Source organism: Rhinoderma darwinii, chromosome 2 (genome assembly GCF_050947455.1).
Source record: "Rhinoderma darwinii isolate aRhiDar2 chromosome 2, aRhiDar2.hap1, whole genome shotgun sequence".
Classification (NCBI taxonomy): domain Eukaryota; kingdom Metazoa; phylum Chordata; class Amphibia; order Anura; family Rhinodermatidae; genus Rhinoderma; species Rhinoderma darwinii.
The window spans coordinates 55,529,369-55,549,089 of record NC_134688.1 but is presented as its reverse complement, the minus strand read 5'-3'; the positions used below and the strand labels follow the sequence as shown (position 1 = coordinate 55,549,089).

The 19,721-nt window shown below is 40.5% G+C and overlaps 1 protein-coding gene across 2 annotated transcripts in view; it reads left to right on the top strand.

The window, feature by feature from the left end:
• The window catches only part of ATP8A2 (ATPase phospholipid transporting 8A2), an 861,270-nt gene that overhangs the window by 813,191 nt on the left and 28,358 nt on the right, over window positions 1–19,721 (top strand). For both annotated transcript variants that reach the window (XM_075851660.1, XM_075851661.1), the window contains 2 exons: window positions 1,949–2,037; window positions 8,396–8,500. In XM_075851660.1, coding sequence (XP_075707775.1) covers window positions 1,949–2,037; window positions 8,396–8,500 — 194 coding nt within the window. The remainder of the gene's footprint in view (window positions 1–1,948; window positions 2,038–8,395; window positions 8,501–19,721) is intronic.

The window sequence follows — 19,721 nt, the reverse complement described above, 5'->3', positions numbered from 1 at the left end:
ATCTCTCTGGCCCCAGGAGTTGACTGCTAACTAATGCAAAGCAAAGAGCCATTGACTCCCTGCCCTGCCATGTACTCGTGTGGGCCACAGGCTGTTTAAGACCTGTGATCTACTAGAGGTTTGTAGGATGCAGAGGTCGGCAGCGTCCTGGCGCAGGGCAATGCAATGACGTAACTGTGCCGGGACACGGACAGCAGAAAGCAGGCTGAGGACCCATCTGCTCGTCATGGAAACCGGTCCACGTGAGATTTTTTTTTTTTTATTGGCACAAAGGGGGACCTAAGTACTATATGGGGGCACAAAGGTGACTTAACTACTATATGGGGCCCAAAGAAGACCTAACTTCTATATAGGGGCCCAAACGGGACCCAACTACTATATATGGGCACAAAGGAGGACCTACAGATGTAGCCGTCTTTATCTTGACTTTTAACACATTAAATACTCAGTGGCAAGATCCTTTAGCTTGAGTTTTCCAATGACTTTTCAATGACTTTTGTTGTGTGATATCACGGAGCAGCAGGTTATCAGAGTCAAGATAAGGATCGCAACATCCGTAATTACTATATGGGAACACAAAGGGGGCCTGGCTATTATATTGGGGCAGAAAGGGGGACCTAGCTACTATATGGGGGCACAAAGGGTACCTAACTGTATGGGGGCACAAAGGGTGCCTAACTACTATATAGGGGCACAAAGGGGAACTAACTACTATATGGGGACACCAAGGGGACTTAAGTTCCGAAAGGGACCAAAGAGAATCTAACTACTATATGGGGGCACAAAGAGTACCTAACTACTCTATGGGGGTACCAAGGGGACCTATCTACTATATGGGGCCACCAAGGAGACCTATTATATGGGGGCACCAAAGGGACCTAACTACTATATGTGGGCACCAAGAATGGGGACACAAAAAGAGTACAGCCACTATATGGGGGCACAAAAGAGGACTACTATCATGGGGGTTACAAATGGGATGTAACTACTGTATTGGGGCAAAAAGGGGCACAATACTAATATGTAGTAGCGCATAGGGAGAAATTACTCTGTAGGGAGCACAAAGGGGGTCCTATTACTACGTGGGAGCAATATAACTGTGTGAGGGACTAAGAGGAGCACTATTACTGTGTGTGGCCTAAAGAGGGCTTTATTACTGTTTAGGGTGCACTATTACTGTGTGGGGCACTTAGAGGAGCACTATTATTGTGGGGGCCTAAAGTGGGCACTATTACTGTGTGAAGCACAATAGGGGCTACTATTACTGTGTGGGGAACCTAGAGGGATCATTATTTCCATCTGGTGCACTATTATTAGTGCATTTTTGTAGAGGGTGGGGAGGATGCTCGAAAAGCGAGGAGCCAAAGATGTTTGTGTTGCAAATTCTTCAGACGCGAGTTGTGTCTGGAAGAAGTCGTTATTGCGTTCTGAGCTCCAAGTAGAAGAAAGGGGATAGTGAACGACTCCAATCATAGAAGCTGTCCCCGGTAAGTTACTGGATTTTACTGTACTGTATTAGCTTATATGGTCTTATATTGCATGTGTAGAACTGGTATCTACCTCTATAAGGTCACTATATGTTGGTAATAATGGTCTTTGCTTTACTACACATCTTTTACTACACGAGGAAGAGTGGTCTTGCATTATGTGTGTAGAGCAGAAGGGTTGGCTCCAAAAATTATTTTCTCTGGTGGGCCCAATGTACTGCGGTCCAACAATGCCTTGAAGCATATAATATATCATATTACACTATATTTGATTTCCCTGTATGTAGCTGGTGAATAAACTAACTTACATGGCACAAAGATGTCAGTCAGTGTCTTTACAGTGTTATATATTGATGTGTTCTAATATTCCATTCAGGATAATATTACTACTAGAATACATGAAACATGAATATGAAGCTGTGTTGTCTCTTGTAGTCTTCATGATTGTTCCTTTATTCCAGGCAAGGATGGTGCTAAAGTGTGGATACTTCTGGCTTGGTTTACTGCTGGTGCCTGCTGCCTGCCTCATACGAGACGTGGTGTGGAGAGCGTAAGTTACAGTATATTTGTCACCATAAAGCTTAGGCTCCTCTTTATTATTATTTTTATCATCGATATAGAGTTTCAATAGTTTATTGATTTGTCATTGTCAGATTGTGGGGAATTTAATTAAACTGCTAGTTATATCTGTTTCTGGGAAAGCTGAGAAACCAATATGCCGGTTATTGCAGCACCCAAAGCTGTCGTCACTTAGCTTAGGCTTCGTTCACATCTGCGTCAGGGATCCGTTTCGACGTTCCGTTGAAGCTTTCCGCAGAAACGGAGCCCTGACTGACACAAACGGAAACCATAGGTTTCCATCACCATTGATTTCAATGGTGATGGATCCGGTGCCAATGGTTTCTGTTGTGCAAGGGCTCCATCGTTATGACGGAATCAATAGCATAGTCGAGCACACGGACGAGAATCACACTCGTCTGAATGAGCGCTAACACTCCTGATATTGAACACTTCTATAGATCTTAATTAGAAGTGAAAACATTGTGTCTTATCTTCAGTCAAGACTGTGACTGCCATTCAGTGTTCACATTGTTTGTTGGAAAATGACACGAGTAGACAGGTTTCTAAGCATATTGTTCCTCCAAATGATTCCTTACACGTAGTAGAACCCTGTACATATTGCACGTCATTATATTTGCTGATACTACATTCTCAGTATTTGTTAATTTATCTGAACTCAACGCACTAAGTGACTGTTGCTACAAACAGATTGCTCCCAGGCGCATCTAATAAGTCAGCACGACTGTCAGCCCATTAAACTGTGCAGATGCAAGAAGAGAGTTGAAGGGCACATCTGTTCATACAAATATTTGCCTACTCGACAGTCTGACTGATCACTGAACAATAATCTCTCTGCTCCTTGTAGTTACCGAGCAGAAAACACTTACTTTGTGCCAAGGTAATAGATTATTATCACGCGGCATATCTCTACAAGAGGTTTGTGTCCACACGTAAACTTTGCCTGTTGGCAGAGCAAGTATCCCAATCACATAAATGCCAGGCTGGTTTTAGGTGGTGGCCGCCATTTCCTAGGATGGGATCCCCAGAATCAACATGAATTTACCATGTACCCCCTTTGCTGCCAAAGACCATCAGAGAATGTAAAATTGCCCCTTCACTGCCTTAGAAGACCACTAGAGAATTTACAATGAACGCTTTCACTACCCTAAACCACCAGAAATGGAAATTTAGATTATAACTGTCTAAAAAGGGGTAAACTTTTTGTTGCCCTCTTTGCTTTTTGCCCAGGGCTCTATTTTCTATAAAACCGGCCCTGCATAAACCTATCTTATATTTTCATATGAATAGGCAGCGTTTATGCAAATACAATTGACATGCTGCGCAATAAAACTCTGCACCGGATGTCAGTTTCTGAAAGTTTTTTCCGCTCACTATTTTCGCAGCGTGTGGATGAGATTTGCTCTATCTGATCCACTTTGCTGCTACTCTATAATGCTGCAGATTTTCCCCAACAAATTGAATTGAGGAAAATCCGCAGTATTTACGTAACATGTGAACTGACGCTAAAAATGTTTTTAGGGTGCAGGGTGTTTTGAAATGCGCATGATACCTCCCTCTGCTGGTCTGTGGAAAAATTTTCTTGCATGAAACTGGTCCTTGGTGCAAAATTCGGGTTAATAGTGCGTTTCTGGACTTCTAGAAGACCAGTAAAAATAAAATATGGTGTTAAGACTGGTTTCACGTGGACATATTACCTACAAATTTTAGCATCTACGTTACAGCTAAACCCTTATGGTTATACTAAGCTGAACTTAGATCACCATGCTGTGTGAGATCTCACATCTGAGCTAGAAACTGATACCAAACTATAAAAAAAATCTGGATTATTTTATGCCAGTTTAAAGGAATTTCAAAGTTTATTTATAAATACTAACACATTTTTAAAAATATTAAATAAATATTATTTAGAAAAATATCAAAGATGAAAATACAAAGATCTCTGTAATGATCTATTTGTACCCAGGATTGTAAACATAACAAGGGGCATCCTCTACAATGGTACACAACCTTTTATGTCTAAGGGCCACATGCTCAGATCGTGCCACGTAAAGATGCCACTATAAAATATTGACACAATGTATACTACAAACTTGCAAGCACCAAGCCAGGAAGCCAGACGTGAACTGACACAAGTAGGGCGCCCCATTGTGTTCTTCTCTACGTATGTCCATTATCCAGCAACACAGTGATATGTTTTTTTTCGGGGACATCAGCCCTTAACCTTGAATGGGATCCATTCTCCCTGTTGGTCATTGTATTGTTGCATGAATGTAGAACACAGCTGGAGTCTCTCTAAAAAAAAATAAGAAGGAAAATGAATTGTAAGTAGTGCCCCTCCTTAAACCAGAGCACAAATTGCGTTAATGGGATTAACCACAAATAAACGTTCTGCAATAAACTTTGTATGTGACCAAATTCCATGACGTTTTAAAGAAAACATTTTACATGTGCAGAAAATTAAATATTTATACATCTGCAAGAAATATTAAATGAGAATAACAATAGAATTTGGATCGTAAACCAGAAACCAATGGAGTCCTACAGCTGAGACTTGTGACTTGTCAAATCCCAGTCTAACTCTGTCAGAATGCGTTCCCTTTTAAGCAAGATTTCCATAACACTTCCCAACTAATGGATGTAACAAGCCATTAGACAACAAAGACCACTTTAATGGATTCGCTCAATATCTTCTCAGGCTTGGCTAGGAAGTTCTCCACAAATCACCAGTTGCACACAGCAGGATTAGAAAGTTGTCAGGGTAACAATAACATAACTCGGCCCGGGTGACCCCAAACACTTCTGCTACCACTGCCTGAGTGTTAGTGTCTGTGCATTGCTATAATCCAAGGGAGAATAAACATCCAGCATAGTGGGGGGTACACACTGGGCCCTTATCTACATAGTACATTAGCTGAGGAGGAAGATTTTACTATGATTTATAATAAACCATCAGGGAGTTTAAAATCTGGGAGTTTATGTCAAGGACAAGTATGGAGACAGCAGGAGGTCTTGTTCTCTTCTTAATTTATAGATATTTATGACGAAGATGAATAGGATATTTGCAGCTCAAAAGTTTGCAACAAGATTTGTAAAATGTTTCTAATAACATTTTTGACGTCCTAAAACGTAATTTTTTATTTTCATTTTGAATTATTCTTTTACACACAGACAAATGACAATTTTTCTCCCCACCAGACCTCAATGTCCTGTGGGAACAGGGTTGTAGCAACAAGTTTTAGCACTTTTTAAGGTTTTTTTTTTGTGTAGCCCCACTGGGCTACTTCCCTGAACAGACATGGCTGGCACTTTATGACTTAGATAGTGCTGTGCAATTGTCATCTTTATATGGATTGTATGTGTACTCTTTTTCAACTTTTTTATGTTTTCACTCCAGTGCATCTAAAATAAAAAAGGAAGCATCTTTGCTAAAATGTCCTACTTTTTTGTTTATACAGCTCCTGTTCTGACTACACAACTGTGTGTAGATAGATCCTGCATTATGTATTGCCCCCTTCTATCTGCCCCTTCTCCTGATTTCTCTGTGGGTTAGCAATAAAAAAGGAGAGATGGAGTGAAGTACCACATGACTACAGGATCAGACTACACACATGTGTCTGTAGTCTGTAACCATAGAGACACAAAGATGTGAACAGGAGCTGTAGATACAAAACTGTAGTATATTTTTAATCAAGACTTTTTTTGCAATGTTGCTTCTTATGTTATATCAGATGCGTTGGAGCAATAAAAAAATTGTTGCAAATTTGTCCCCCTCCTTGAATGAAGCCACCCCCTGGTGATCAGCTGTTGGTTTCACATCCAGTTGTTTTAAGTCCTGGCAAATCAGTGCCATTGCAGGGGAAATGTAGGATTGCATGGTGCCCATTTAACGCAGGGTCACATCGAGTACTACAGAGTGGTAGCAGCTTTTTCTCAGCAGTTCTCACCTCCTTCTTATAGAGGGGTGTACTGAGTGTGGGATCATTTTCTATATCCTAACAGATATTAACTTGCTATAAACAATAGATTCCTAGTAGCTCCTATTTACCCTGGAGTTTAAGCGTTAAGCTCCAAGACCACATCAGTCATTTGCAGCTCCAATTTATTTTTTTTCGCTGAATGAAGTTATTGTTTAATGTACACGTTCGGAAATCTGTAAACAGTTGTACAAATACAGAAGGACAATTTAGAGTCTTTGTGCCCTTTATGTATATAATACATAGGGAAAATCCAAACGCTGACAAACAGAAATGATAATGGGTGAGCAGTGAGCAGATGTGCGACAGCTTTCATCCTCCTCTTTTTCCACATTTTGCCATTTTCCGCCTTCCACTTATTCAGATGAAAACGCGAAAGATGATTAAGTGACATGTGTTAAATTTAGTTATAATCTCCCAGCTCCTTACAATCTTGCTAATGTCATATTTTTGTAATGTCTTTTTTATGTTTGTTTTATACCCCCTCCCAGTGCACTAATACATTGTTGTTCCAGCAGTTTTCCGTATTCATTTGTGGCATTCCATATCTATCTAAAATGTGGACTGCCGAGCTTATTTCGGGACACCCTGGTGGAAGATGATTGTTCTATTATCTGATTAGCTCCTTTTTTTTGTGATCTGACATCCCTGGTGCCTGTCTGAATAAACAAATCTGGGGCATGCTCCTCTTCAATTCACATGTTATGACATTATGGAGAGCGTTCCAAGGCACAATTACACCTCCTGCTTCTGGCGCGGCTCCTGTAGATTTTCTCACTGTCAATAATTGAAGAGAATGTCATTCCCTGAAGATGGGATCCTTGTTTGTGAAGTGATGCTTTTTGTATCTCTCAGTGCTGAGAGTCTCAATTATTTTATTTCTGCCTTTTCTGTGTCTTGTCTTGACTTTTCATTTGAGAATGGTTTTTGGGTACAATATATGGTGTTATTTTCACCCAACATACACAAGTAATATCAACAATATTGAGCATTGTCATATTGATGGGAAATAAAAAAAACTTCACTGTGGGGAACTTCTGCGCTGCTGACCTGGGTAAAGTCTTTGATTGGAAGATCCAGAAGTTGCTCTACAAAAAGTCACAATGGAGCCACAGTCTTAGGGTCAGTTCACACGGTGGATTTTGCATGGCGGGTCTCGCCATCCGCTGTGGAATTATTTCTGCCGTTGGCAGGAAGATTCCTCCTCCTATTGACTTCAATGGGAGGTTTGGACGGAATCTGCCCAATGATCAGGCAGGACACTTCTTTTTCACGCTAGCTGAAAAAATCAGCTAATGGGAAACAGAAGCGTCTGACTCCCATTGAAATTATTGGAATGCGGAATTTTGTATCTGAATGCGCGGCGTGTTTCCGCCGCTAAAATTCCGCCGTGAGAACAGGGCCTAAGAGAGACATAAAGTTGGCCATAAACTTAAAGGGGTTTTCCCAGAATCGTAAAGTATCACTTGATTACAAAATAGGTGATAGTTGTCTGATCGTTGGGGAGCCCACCGCTGGGACCTCCACCAATTGATAGAACAGGGGTCACGAACTCCCTGAGCCTCGTCACTGTTCAAAGGCAAGGAGGAAGACATTAAATGGAGCAACGGTCGAGTATGCGCGCTGCCGCTCCATTCAAAGTTTATGGCAGTGACGGGAACAGCCGAGTACAGCACTCAGCTGTTTCTGTCAGTTCCCTAGATATTGATTGGTGTGGCAGCTCCATTCAAGCTCCTCCTCATTGCAGGAGGTGCAGTGAGGAGCAACGGCGGTTCTTGACACCCCGCTTTTGCAATTGTTGGGGGTCCCAGCTATCGAACAATTATTACCTATCCTGTGGATAGGTGATAATCGTTGATTCTGGGAATACCCCATCTATCGGCTGAATGCTCATTTAGCCGACAGCTATCTCTCCCCACGGCCAAGTTACTGTACTTTAACAGGGGAACAAAAGATCAGGTAGGTTAAAATACATCATGCCTGATCCTACTTTCCCCTGCAATCATGGGACAGTTGGAAGATCATACATCCATTACATTTTTGGCCGCAGGGCCGTAGCTACAGCAGCTCCAGAGTTAGCAGTCGCACCCGGGCCTAGTGCCTTAAAGGGCCCAAAGTCATCTCTGCCACAAGAGAGGACTCCCGTATTATAAGTGATTTTAATCTAATCTGTGTGGCCAGATTTAGGTCAGATATTATAGGTCAGATTTCCGAATCCCCTGACTTTGGCCTGTACCCACAGAAAAGCAGGGGCTCCCATGTCACAGAAGCGAATACTTTATGATTAACTAAAACTAAAAAAAGATTTTGACATGTTGTATTTGAATGGTTGTTTACGCTTTATATTTGCAGAGTGAAGCACACCTATGACAAAACACTGCTGGAACAAGTTCAGGAGATAGAGACCAGGTCCAAGGAGATGAGCAAAGCTGCACTTCGTGATTCCAATGGAAAAAGGTAAAATCATTGTATTTCTATCCTATCTCTCCTGGATACTTCGTATAACTCAGCAGTGGAGTAAAGTTAGACTCAAAGAGCAGGATTCCCCTGGTTTCTATAGAAGTTCTCTGAGGAGAGCACATGACCAGAGCTCAGTATTTCAAAGTCAAAGGGTTCCATTGGGCGCTGTTGGTGTCCGTCATGCCATGGATCCCTTTTTTCCCCCATTTTTCTGTTCCTATGACAGAACAGAAAAAGCAGAAAAAAACAAATGCATTTGTGAACCCAACCTTATATGTCTTCTACATTGATCTCTAAATCCCTCCTCCTGGACATGTTCTGTTGAAGCAAGCAGGACTGTCCCACTAATTGCAGGAATTACATTACTGAAGAAGGCAATTTACTGAATAGCACACTCATTTCAATTAAAGGGGTTGACCCTGAATCAAAAATGATCACCTATCCACAGGATAGGTGATTATTTTCTGATTGTTGAGACCCCCACCGATCATGAGAATGGGGGTCAAAAACCCCAGATTCTTCTCACTGCAATTCCCATAGTGAGGAAGAGCTTGAATAGAGACAAGCATGCGCTCGCCGCTTCATTTAGTAATTATGAGAATGACGGAAACAGCCGAGAGCTGTACTCTGCTATTTCTGTCATTCCCATAGGCTTTAATTGGAGCGATGGCACGCATGCTCAACCGTCGCTTCCTTCAAAGTTCTCCTCACTGCGGTCGAGCAGTGAGGGGGAATGGGGGGGTTCGGGACCTCCATTCTCAGGATCTGTGTGTGTCCCAGCGGTGAGACCCTCGGCTGTTAGAAAATGATCGCCTATCCTGTGGATAGGTGACCATTCTTTACTAACCCCTTTAACTTGAATTCTAGAAAACATAAATAACTTTTAGATTTTACATGTTTGTATCTTTACCAAAATCCATAAACGATGAGACTAAACAAGTTTTCATGATTATGGAATGTATGGTCTGTGGAAGTAACAGGCCATGTCCCAAAAAGCAACAAAATTACTTGAAGCTATTACAAACCCTCGTTATAGAGGGGGGTAGGGCAGGTATTGGGTGAAAAAGGTAGTAATATTCAAGTCAGGGGCCAATTTTTTTTTAAGCCCGAGACTGTGCTTTCTGTCAACCAAGTGCCAGAAAAAAGCGGAAGGTGCCGCATAAAACGTGCTTCATAGCATCTATCACCAGGGCCGCTGACCTATTACCCAATCCTCTGAACGAAAAGGCCTCACAGGGACACCCGACTTCCCCATGCCCAAGCTCAGGGGTTTAATATGGACCCTAAGAGAGCTACTCGGTTAATACATAAGCTGACTTCATGTGAATTTCTCCAGACAGGAAATGTTTCAACCATTTGTAATGACATTTAATGTTTAAAGTCAACACTTCCATGAGTTCAGAAGCTGATTACTTGCTTGCGTTCCTATCCCTGCACTGACGGTATGAACCTCTGCGATTGCGTCTCATGTTCCATTGAGCCATGTTGTGTCTGGCCTCTGTACCAATAACCCATATAATGATGTTCAGTGTTTTATTAATTTTATTTTATTTGTATTCTCAACGCAGACTTTCATTTATGTTCCCTCATGCAGATTACATTCACAAGGCATGCATAGATATGATGTAAGCAGCCCACCTCTGTTCTGCTCCCCCTACCCTAAAACCAACCCCCCCATTCCTAATTACTGCCAGATTCACTGGGTGGTCCAACTGTGATGTAGATAATGGTGGAGTGCTTAAATCTTGCAGAGTTTGCAGTGTGTGCCATGGTGTGGCCTCCTGAGTGCTCTCTCTTTCATCTCTTCTGTTTGCATCTTGGCCCTTTCACACCTGCTTCAATAGTGCATGTCTCCGGGGAGGGCACTCGCAGTCTTGAGTAGATGTGGAGTGTAATACTCTAAAGCTTGTTTGTGTTTCAATTCTGCCCCCCACTGTTCTCATGGAGCGTGTTTATCTGTGTAATAACCGCCCTGCTCCCCAGTCCTGCTGGGCACCTCCTGCCAGTCACTGTGATAGTTTTCTTAGCTTAGAAATGTTTTGGCACCAATGAGTAACCAGAATCTTTTTGTTTCCAATAACGTTGTTCGAGTTTTATTAGAAGCTTCCCTGCAGAGACGGATATTTCCATCTCAGCGTCTTGTTAAGTGTTACTGTTTTATCACATGTGGCTGAAAAACAACAGGTTGTAACTTCATTTACTGTGTGCCATGTGTAATATTTTTAATTCTAAAAGTTTATATGTCTCAAAAATGCATTTGCGTAAGCTCACTAGCAATGTACGTGTCATATCTAATATAATATTCATAGTTATTCATTTATAAAAACCATGTCCATCCTTCTCAGAGCCAATAGTGTCTGGGCATGGTTTCAATTGGCGCCTTTTGGGGGCAATGGGGTCGTGCAATGCTTCTGTTAAGCACAGGGAGTATGTCAGAAATTTAGAAAGTCTGTTCTTCATTCATGGTCAAAATAGGGAATCACCCTGTTTCGCCGTGAATCTCGAACCTGGCCTATCAATTTTCCCATCTTTAATCAATAGTCGACAAGAAGAGTCAAGAAGGTTCGAAGGGGTTGTCCACGATGTAACAATTCACCAAAAACAGCATCATAGTCTGTGTCTAGAATTGCAGCTCAGACATGTTCACTTGAATAAGGATGAGCTGCAATACCAGGCACAGCCTATAGACAAGAGTGGCGCTGTTTCTGGAAAAACAAAACTTTAGTCCTGCATGATGATCACCTTGAGTAGTTGCAGACTGTATATTATTATAGTTACCTACTCAATGTCTAAAAAGTGACATTTCTTATTTTGTGGCGGTTATCATATCACTTCCCAAATAAAAAGTCTATTGGAGAAGTGGAGCCAAATATAAGTCCCACAAAGTGTTGTCAGAGGGCTGAATGCTACCTCATAAAGCCATCATAAAGTTAGAAACTATCAGTAAATTGCTGTTTATGAAGCTCCTTAAAGGGGTATTCCCACCTTAGACATTTATGGCATATCCACGGGATATATTCCATAAATGTCTTATAGATGAGGGTCTCAGCTCTGGGACCCGCACCTGTTTCCAGAACAGGGGAACAGGGTTCACGGGGGCCACCGGGGCCGTGGCATCCAGGCAGATAATGAATGAAGAGATTGCCGCTCTGCTGTCTCCATTGATTCCTATGGGCGTTACAGAAACAGCTGAGCCCGTCTGTTTGGGCCCCCAGAGCTGGGACCAGCATCTATCAGACATTTATGGCATATATCGTGGATATGCCATAAATGTCTAAGGTCGGAATAAATCTTTGTGGTTAGGTTTTCAAAATTAACATCCATGAATGTATTATAAAAAATGCCGGCACTGTTATTTTTTAAGGATATGACCATTGCAGCATCAGAGATCAGTATTCTTAGTGTGCAGGGATGCAATCTAATGTCAGTCATGTTGCAGTATAAGAATAACCAGAACTGATATGACCCCCTTAGGACCCATACATTGCAATTTCACCTGTCATTGAGGCATATGGAAATAGGATGAGAAATGAAACATCATAATATTTCAATGTGCCCTAAATACAATACCCTATGTTAGAGACAAGACCTCTGAGAGTCCCCCTGTGTCCTGGGGCAACCACCATTGCTTTATTAGTTATGAAAACTTCTCTTATCTGGACTATTTCTTAAGAACACTTATGAGAACCACATTACACAAAGGTGAACAAACATTCGGAAGTCAGCTTGTGATCACAAGTCCTAGCCCTGGTCCGCAGATTACCTGCCTCATTGAAAGCGCTGTTTGATGTTGCCTGTCCTCAGTGGGCTGCTGATCAGATCACAAGTGGAGGTGTGTTACCGGAGATGAAAGAACATGTTGTATTCCGAGCTCTGTACCCAAGATAATAACACATACAGCAAGGTATAGGTTCATTGTCATGCCGAAGCGAAAAAAAAAACTAACAAAGTCATCTTATATGTCAACCAAAAAGGATAGAAGGCAATACATACATATAAAAAGCCGACACCTGGTCTATAGAAGAAGAAGACATTAAGCTGTATTTTCAGTAAACCTTCCATCTGAGCTCTAGATCCGCTAGTGAAACATCTTAAGTGTTTGTTCGTTGGATTTTCTTCTCTAATGCGTTGTTTTAATACACGTTCCTTGTACCGTGATAGTTTCTTACAATGTGGCTGTGTTCGCATGTAGACAGTTGGAGAGCATGACACTCCTCCGTGGAAACTGGCCCAGTTAGTAAATCCGTTGATATGGTTCCTACAATAGAAACGGTTCTAGGTTGTCTTGCTATGATCAGACTCTTTGCATTCTATAGATTTTTTTTCCCAGTATGGAGAGTGGCATTAAAGGTACTCCGTTCTAATAGTTATTAATGGCCTATCACTAGGATATGCCGTCAATCTGTGTTTTGTGATAGGACTCCAACCAATCCCGAAAACAAGAATGGTAGATCTTTTCGGCCACTTCATGATTACGAGACAAAGTGATGTGTCCATGAGCTGAGCTGCGATGCTAGACAGTCCATGGATATGAAGGGAGTTGTTTCTGGTCAAAGATAAACGATTGGATCTCCGTAAAGGTGCCCATATACGTAAGATGAAAGGTGCCAAACCCACCGACTTTCTGATGTTTATGGGGGTCTCCCAATTCCTCTATCTGCCATCAGGGAAAATAAGGATCGGATATGTTGTATTGAGCCGAGTATTCACATTAATAGTGAAGTGAGGAAGAACAGCTGTCGGCCAAACGAGTGTCGGCTTATCTAACTTGTATGGGCACCTTTATACTAGTGGAACAAATAGGGATCAGAAAATAGAAAGGTGTCTTGCCAACTTTACAACATTTCACAGACTTCAGGAGTGTTTCTTTAACAACTAGGTTAAGTCGTACTGTGAATATTGAGACAACACAGACTTGTGTGCAGTGATGAAAGTATAGTATAATAATAGTGTATAAAACTAGCAGGCATAAGTGACATAATGGAGTGACTAAAGAGAGGCAAAGTGACAGGACTTCATGTCGGTATGCGATGTAGACCCATAACTAAATCCTCCTCTTACATTCATTTCATTACATCTGTCTGTGACTGGGCGCCATGTAACAAGACTGAGACATTGCTCCTGTGGGGGCTGAAGGAGAACTTACTACTTAAAAAATGCCTGAACTCCTGGCCTGTTTTCTAGTAAGCGCTTCCCATTTTAAATGTTCACTGATAATCGGGACATTTAGCCACAAGGCAACACAACAATTCACATCGTTTCAAAGAACACAGAGTTTATCAGGGTCTTCTGGTTTAGAACACCAGTTTTCAAACATCCTATTAGTGAATTTAATGGGAATGTTAATTGTTTACATACAGTGGATACAAATCTGTCATATGATGGACACACAGGTGCAGGACTTTTTATAGTTAGGGTGAGTTTGCTCAGAAATTGGCATGCGGTGCGGAGTTTGTTCCGGAGCATGTCAATTGCAGTTGCGTAATCACTGCATTTTTGTTGCGACAAATAGCAGATGTTGCTTTTTTTGCGGCAAAAATTGCAACTCCGAAAACAATAAAATCTTATACTTACCCAGATAAAATCTTATACTTACCCAGAATTCTGTGCTTCATCATCCAGACAGGCATCCTGGGATGATGTTTCATCCCATGTGACCGCTGCAGCCAATCACAGGCTGCAGCGGTCACATGAGATGAAACGTCATCCCAGGGTGCCGGCCTTCAGGACGGCAGAGGGATATGTCATCATGGCTACTTTGGAATACTCCAAAGAGTGTTTTTTTTTGTTTTTTTTAAATCAGACGTCATTTTCTTTAAATACATTAGCTGGTTATTATCCTAATTGGAATAAATTAGCAATAAAATATATTAGCATATTCTGTATTAGCATAATCTGTAATTCCACCATAAATGTGCTGTGCTTTGAATATGTCTTAACCCTTTCCCGTCACAGACAATTTTTGGATTTTTGTTTTCATTTTTTTCTCCCCACCTTCCAAAAAGCTATAACTTTTTTTTATTTTTCCATCAATAAAGACATATGAGGGTTGTTTTTTTTTTGGGACTAGTTGTAGTTTTTCACGGCACCATTTATTGTACCATATAATGTATTTGGGAAACTGGAAAATACATTTTTGAGGGGTTTCGTTTTTATGCCTTTCACCGTACGGTAAAAATGGCACATTAACTTTATTCTGCGGGTCAATACGATTACAGCGATACCAAATTTATATGATTTTTTTATGTTTTAATACTTTTACAAGGAGGAAACGAATTGTTAAAAATAAAAAAAAATGTCGTCACATTCTGAGAGCCATAATTTTTTTTTCATGAGAATTTTTTATCACTTTTTTTCAAAAAAGCGATTCTGGCATTCTAGATTTTTTCCTATTTACGGTGTTCACCATTCGCGTTAAATTTTGTATATTTTTTTATTTTTTAACCATGCGCACAAAATAATGCTATATAGTAATAGTACGGCCTTTTATGGGTGCAGTGATAACAATTTTGTATATTTTTTTTATTTTGACTTGGAAAAGGTTTTTTTTAACTTTTAATAATTTTAATTTTTTTGTACATTACTAAAAACATTCTTAAACTTTATTAGGCCCCTGGGCTGCCATGAAAACCATCGGCATCCGCCGATCGCGTTGTGGGGGTGCCTATGAGCTGTTGGAGGGGGGTGCCCCCCTTTTTCTAACGTCTTAGATGCTGCGATCGCAGCATATAAGTGTTTAAACTGCAAGGAACAACAATTAGTCCCGGGTAATATACAGCTGACACCCGCTGCGTATGTGCAGTGGTAAATGCAGTTCTGTAGATATATATATATATATATATATATATATATATATATATATATATATATGTATATATATATATATATATATGTATGTATATATATACACAGAGTATGTATGTGTGTGTATTTATATACTAGAAAGTATGTATATGTATATGTGTGTATGTATATATATATATACATATATACAGTATATATATATATATATATGTATATATATACATACAAAAATGATAGCAGCACTACAAAGTTTCAGTCCTCTCACAGGACCTTTCTCAAGCTGTGTGAGGACTGAAACGTAGCTTGTTATTGAACATGGAGTAATAAACCACATCTTTATTTGAAATCAACCTTTGGAGTGCTGCGATCATTTTTCATATATTTATAGGACCATTTTGATCAAGGTCAGGACTGCATAGCACACGCTATTATATTTACAAAGTGCTGCTTTTTTCTACCTCTATATATATATATATATATATATATATATATATATATATAGCTACATATGAAAATGATGATCACTATTATCACCTGTTTGGTATAATTAATAATACACCTGATGATAATCCTACAAAATCCATGACTTTGTGCAATTGTACCTAGAAGAATGTATGCTGTTTTGAAGGCAAAGTGTGGTCACACTAAATATTGATTTGATTTAGATTTCTCTTCTGTTCATTCACTTTGTATTTTGTTAGTTGATAAAAAAAAACTATTAACACTTCTATTTTTGAAAGAATTCTTATTCCACAACTGCCTAAAACTTTTGCACAGTACTGTATATATATATTGTGACAGACATACCATATGTGCAAGCAGTGCAGCTGCACAGGGGCCCTATAGGTAAGGGGGCTCACCACCGTTAAAATTGCAATTCATTCTACGGTCTACCAGATTTCATGTAGGGGGCTGTGTTAATGATTCCCTTGGCACCTGGGACAGTGTCCCATACATTGCACAGATAGTAAGGGAGTGGGGGGCATATACATACCTAAGCGCCGCTGCAAAGTTTACATGCATCAGCTCTGTAAACCATGTAATTGAAAAAAAGGACTTAATACATTTAAAAAAAAAAGCCCAGAAAGCCCCTTTAAGACAGCTCTACTGTATTTTTGATAAATTATATTTTATGTTTTGTTGACCTCCGTCCTTTACCCTGTGTCAGACGTAATCTTCAGCTCCACCCTTGCTTGTTCTTGTTCTATACGATCTGTTCTCTAGACTCTGTGTCACCACTGCCCATTGTGTCTGCAGCCTTTTTTTTTCCCAGGACACGGCTTATCTATGTGGCTCTCGGTCCTTTAGTATTCGGCAAGAACCTCTCTGTGCTTTTGTGACCTTTCTAAAAACATCCTTTCCCAGATAAACATTCCAATTATAATTTATAAGGAATTCCTCTGAATCTTGTACGTGTGATCTCATCCTCACTAATACCATAGTCTATATTTCTCTGCTTCTTATCCACTCATGTTTTGATAAAAAAAAGTTCTAGTTCGATCCAGGCGACATCATACTTCATGTAAATTTGTAGAAATAATGAACAGAAGGACACTGAAAGGATGATGTGACCTCTTAGCAGATGTGCTGAGAAGCAAAGAAACAAAATGATACAATGTAACGTAAAGCGCAGTTATTAAGCTATTGTTCTATGTAAAGTCCGGTACAACAGCTGAAGCCACTTTTAAAAGGAAAGTCATGTCACCCCCTGTCAGTCAACTTTCCTGTTTACATTATAACAAAATTAGTCGACTTTTTCTATATATTATCACTCACAGAAAATCACATATTTGGACAAAATTTTAACGTAAATTTACACCTTTTGACACCTTGTTGTTTTTAAGTCCAACATTCTGTACTGGTTAATTTAGTAATAAATCTTTATAGTAGTCAAAGCTTCATTTTTCTGATACTGAGCTCCAAATCCCCTGCAAAGACATAGAGCTAAATTATTATTATTATTATTATTATTTCTTCCTGCAGCCACCACTAGAGGGAGCTTAGGCGTATACTGTTTTATTATTGAGTTCAATATATGAACAGGATGCAGTTGTCTCGTCAGTTCCACCTAGTGGCGCCTGCAGGCAACCAGAATTTTATTATTTAACTGTGCACATGCAAGGTTTTGGAGCTCTGTATCAGGAACACGAGGCTCTGACCACTATAAAAATATATTTTGGAAGAATTATCAGCACAGAGTTTTGGACCTATTTAAACAGGATGGACATTTCACTGGTTCGAAAATATACTGGCCTGTTTCAAAAACATTTTCCTGAAAGGATGTCAAGTTTGCTACATTTATAGATGGTTATGTATACAAATTGTTAGAGATGCCAAGGAGTGGTATGTGAACAGTAAATAGGTCACTAGGGACTTATGCCAAATTAATAGATCTGAGTACCAACGTTTTTTAATTATCTCACAAACCACAAACACTTTTCAAAAAAGGAACATGGTTAAAGGTCTACCCTGCCCATCTGTCTTATTCGGGAATATGCATGCCATAAAGGGGGACCCCCAACTCGGAACGCCTCTCTTTGATGCTTAGTGAGAGTAGCTCTCGATCTGGCGGGCCAGTCTCGTTCATGTATTACATGGTCGGCCATTTATTTAACTGGCTGCCATGTAATATCAGATTTCCTCTACAGCAGCCGCAGCAAAAAAATTGTATGGCCAGCCGGAGTGTTCTTGCGGTAACAGCTGATTGTTGAGGGCTCCTGAAGATGACCCGCTGTACTCAGCAGATAACCTGGGCCTCTCTATTTATGGAAGGGATTATATTCATGACACAACTCTTTTTTGGTGTCATATTTCATATGGGTGATCCTTTAGTTTATACCTCCATGTCATAGGAGCAAACGAGCTCCATTTAACGATGTCTCGTTGATCGGCGCTCGCTGCAACGGCCGAGTGTCGGCCGGTGTAAAAGGCCCTTAAGGTTAATATATGGTTTAATATTATGCAGCATTTTTATTATATAATTTGACTACTTTTTCTGTGCTGTGAATTAACTTACCCCATCCCCTGGTGCAGCCGTCCAGATGTGCAGATCGTCTGCATATTCGTACCAGGTTTTATTTTAGTGACTCAAATACGCGTGTATTAGAAGAGTAAAAAATAAAATCAGTTGTAAGCGCTGTATATTATCACATTTACACCTCTCACCCCTCATTCATTTCAGTGCTGCTCCCTCACAAAGTACTACTTGTTTCACTCTTATTTAGCTATTAAATGACCTGGGAAAGTAAGAGGACTGTCTTTCTTCATGTGTCATTTCATGTTTCTTTTTTAATGCATTGGTTTATGTGTGCAGAATTAAGCACATGCTTTATATTAAACACGCTCAGGGGAGCAAACAGATTAGTATAAAAAAACAGAGAAAAGTGGTAAAGGCGTTGTATTTAAATGCTCTTTACAAGACTTAAAGGGTAACTCCACTTTTGAGCTACTATAATGAATATGTTATAGTATTCTCTAATATCTACCGCTTGCCTGCATGAAATTTCCACAGATACATCTACTGCACTTTAAAAGGGTTGTGGCAGAATTAACTATTATCTCCTACCCACGGGATAGATGCTAATTGTCTGATTTCTGGGGGCCCCACTGCAGGGACCCTCACAGATTGTGCGAACGAGGGTCCTGAAACCCCGTTCCTCCTCACTGCACCTCCGCACTAACGAGGAGCTTGAATAGAGCGGCAGTTGAGCATGCGCCCGCCGCTCCATTGAATGTCTATGGGACTGACGGTTGTTCCCGTGCGGGAATGCATACTCAATGTCGCCCTCACTGTGGTCGAGCAGTCAGGATTAATGGGGGATTTGGATCCCCCATTTTCACGATCGGTGGGGGTCCCAGCGATCATACAATTGTCACCTATCCTGTGAATAGGTGATAATTGACAATTCTGGTAAACCCCTTTAAGTCTGTTAGGAGGCAAGACTCTGTAGTCACTGAGACAGGAAGTGATGTCATTTCATTGACAGATGCAGACAGGAAGCTATTTGGAGTAAAAAGAGGCATCACAAGGAATATGACTACAATCATGTTACATGTCGTGTTGTACCTCTTCCATAAGTCACATGTTGTTTGTCGCTGAACTTAGCCTTTAAGGGTGGCCCGTATATAATTGTCCGTTACGGGAGAAAATAGGACTTTCATGTTGGAATTAAGTCAGAATCACTCATTACCCTCCCCTACATGGTCCAGATCTTGACTCAATGACCAGTGCACAATTGTATCATATAATATTAGTGATTCCTGGGTATACTTGTCTCATTACTAAATATGAAGACATCGTCACGTCCAGATCCACCCATCAAACAACAGTACAAAAAACCGTACATCTTGAGCCACCCAAAAAGTTTGTGAAAAAACCCAACGCAGGTCCTGGTAGTCTCGGCTTATTAGTGGT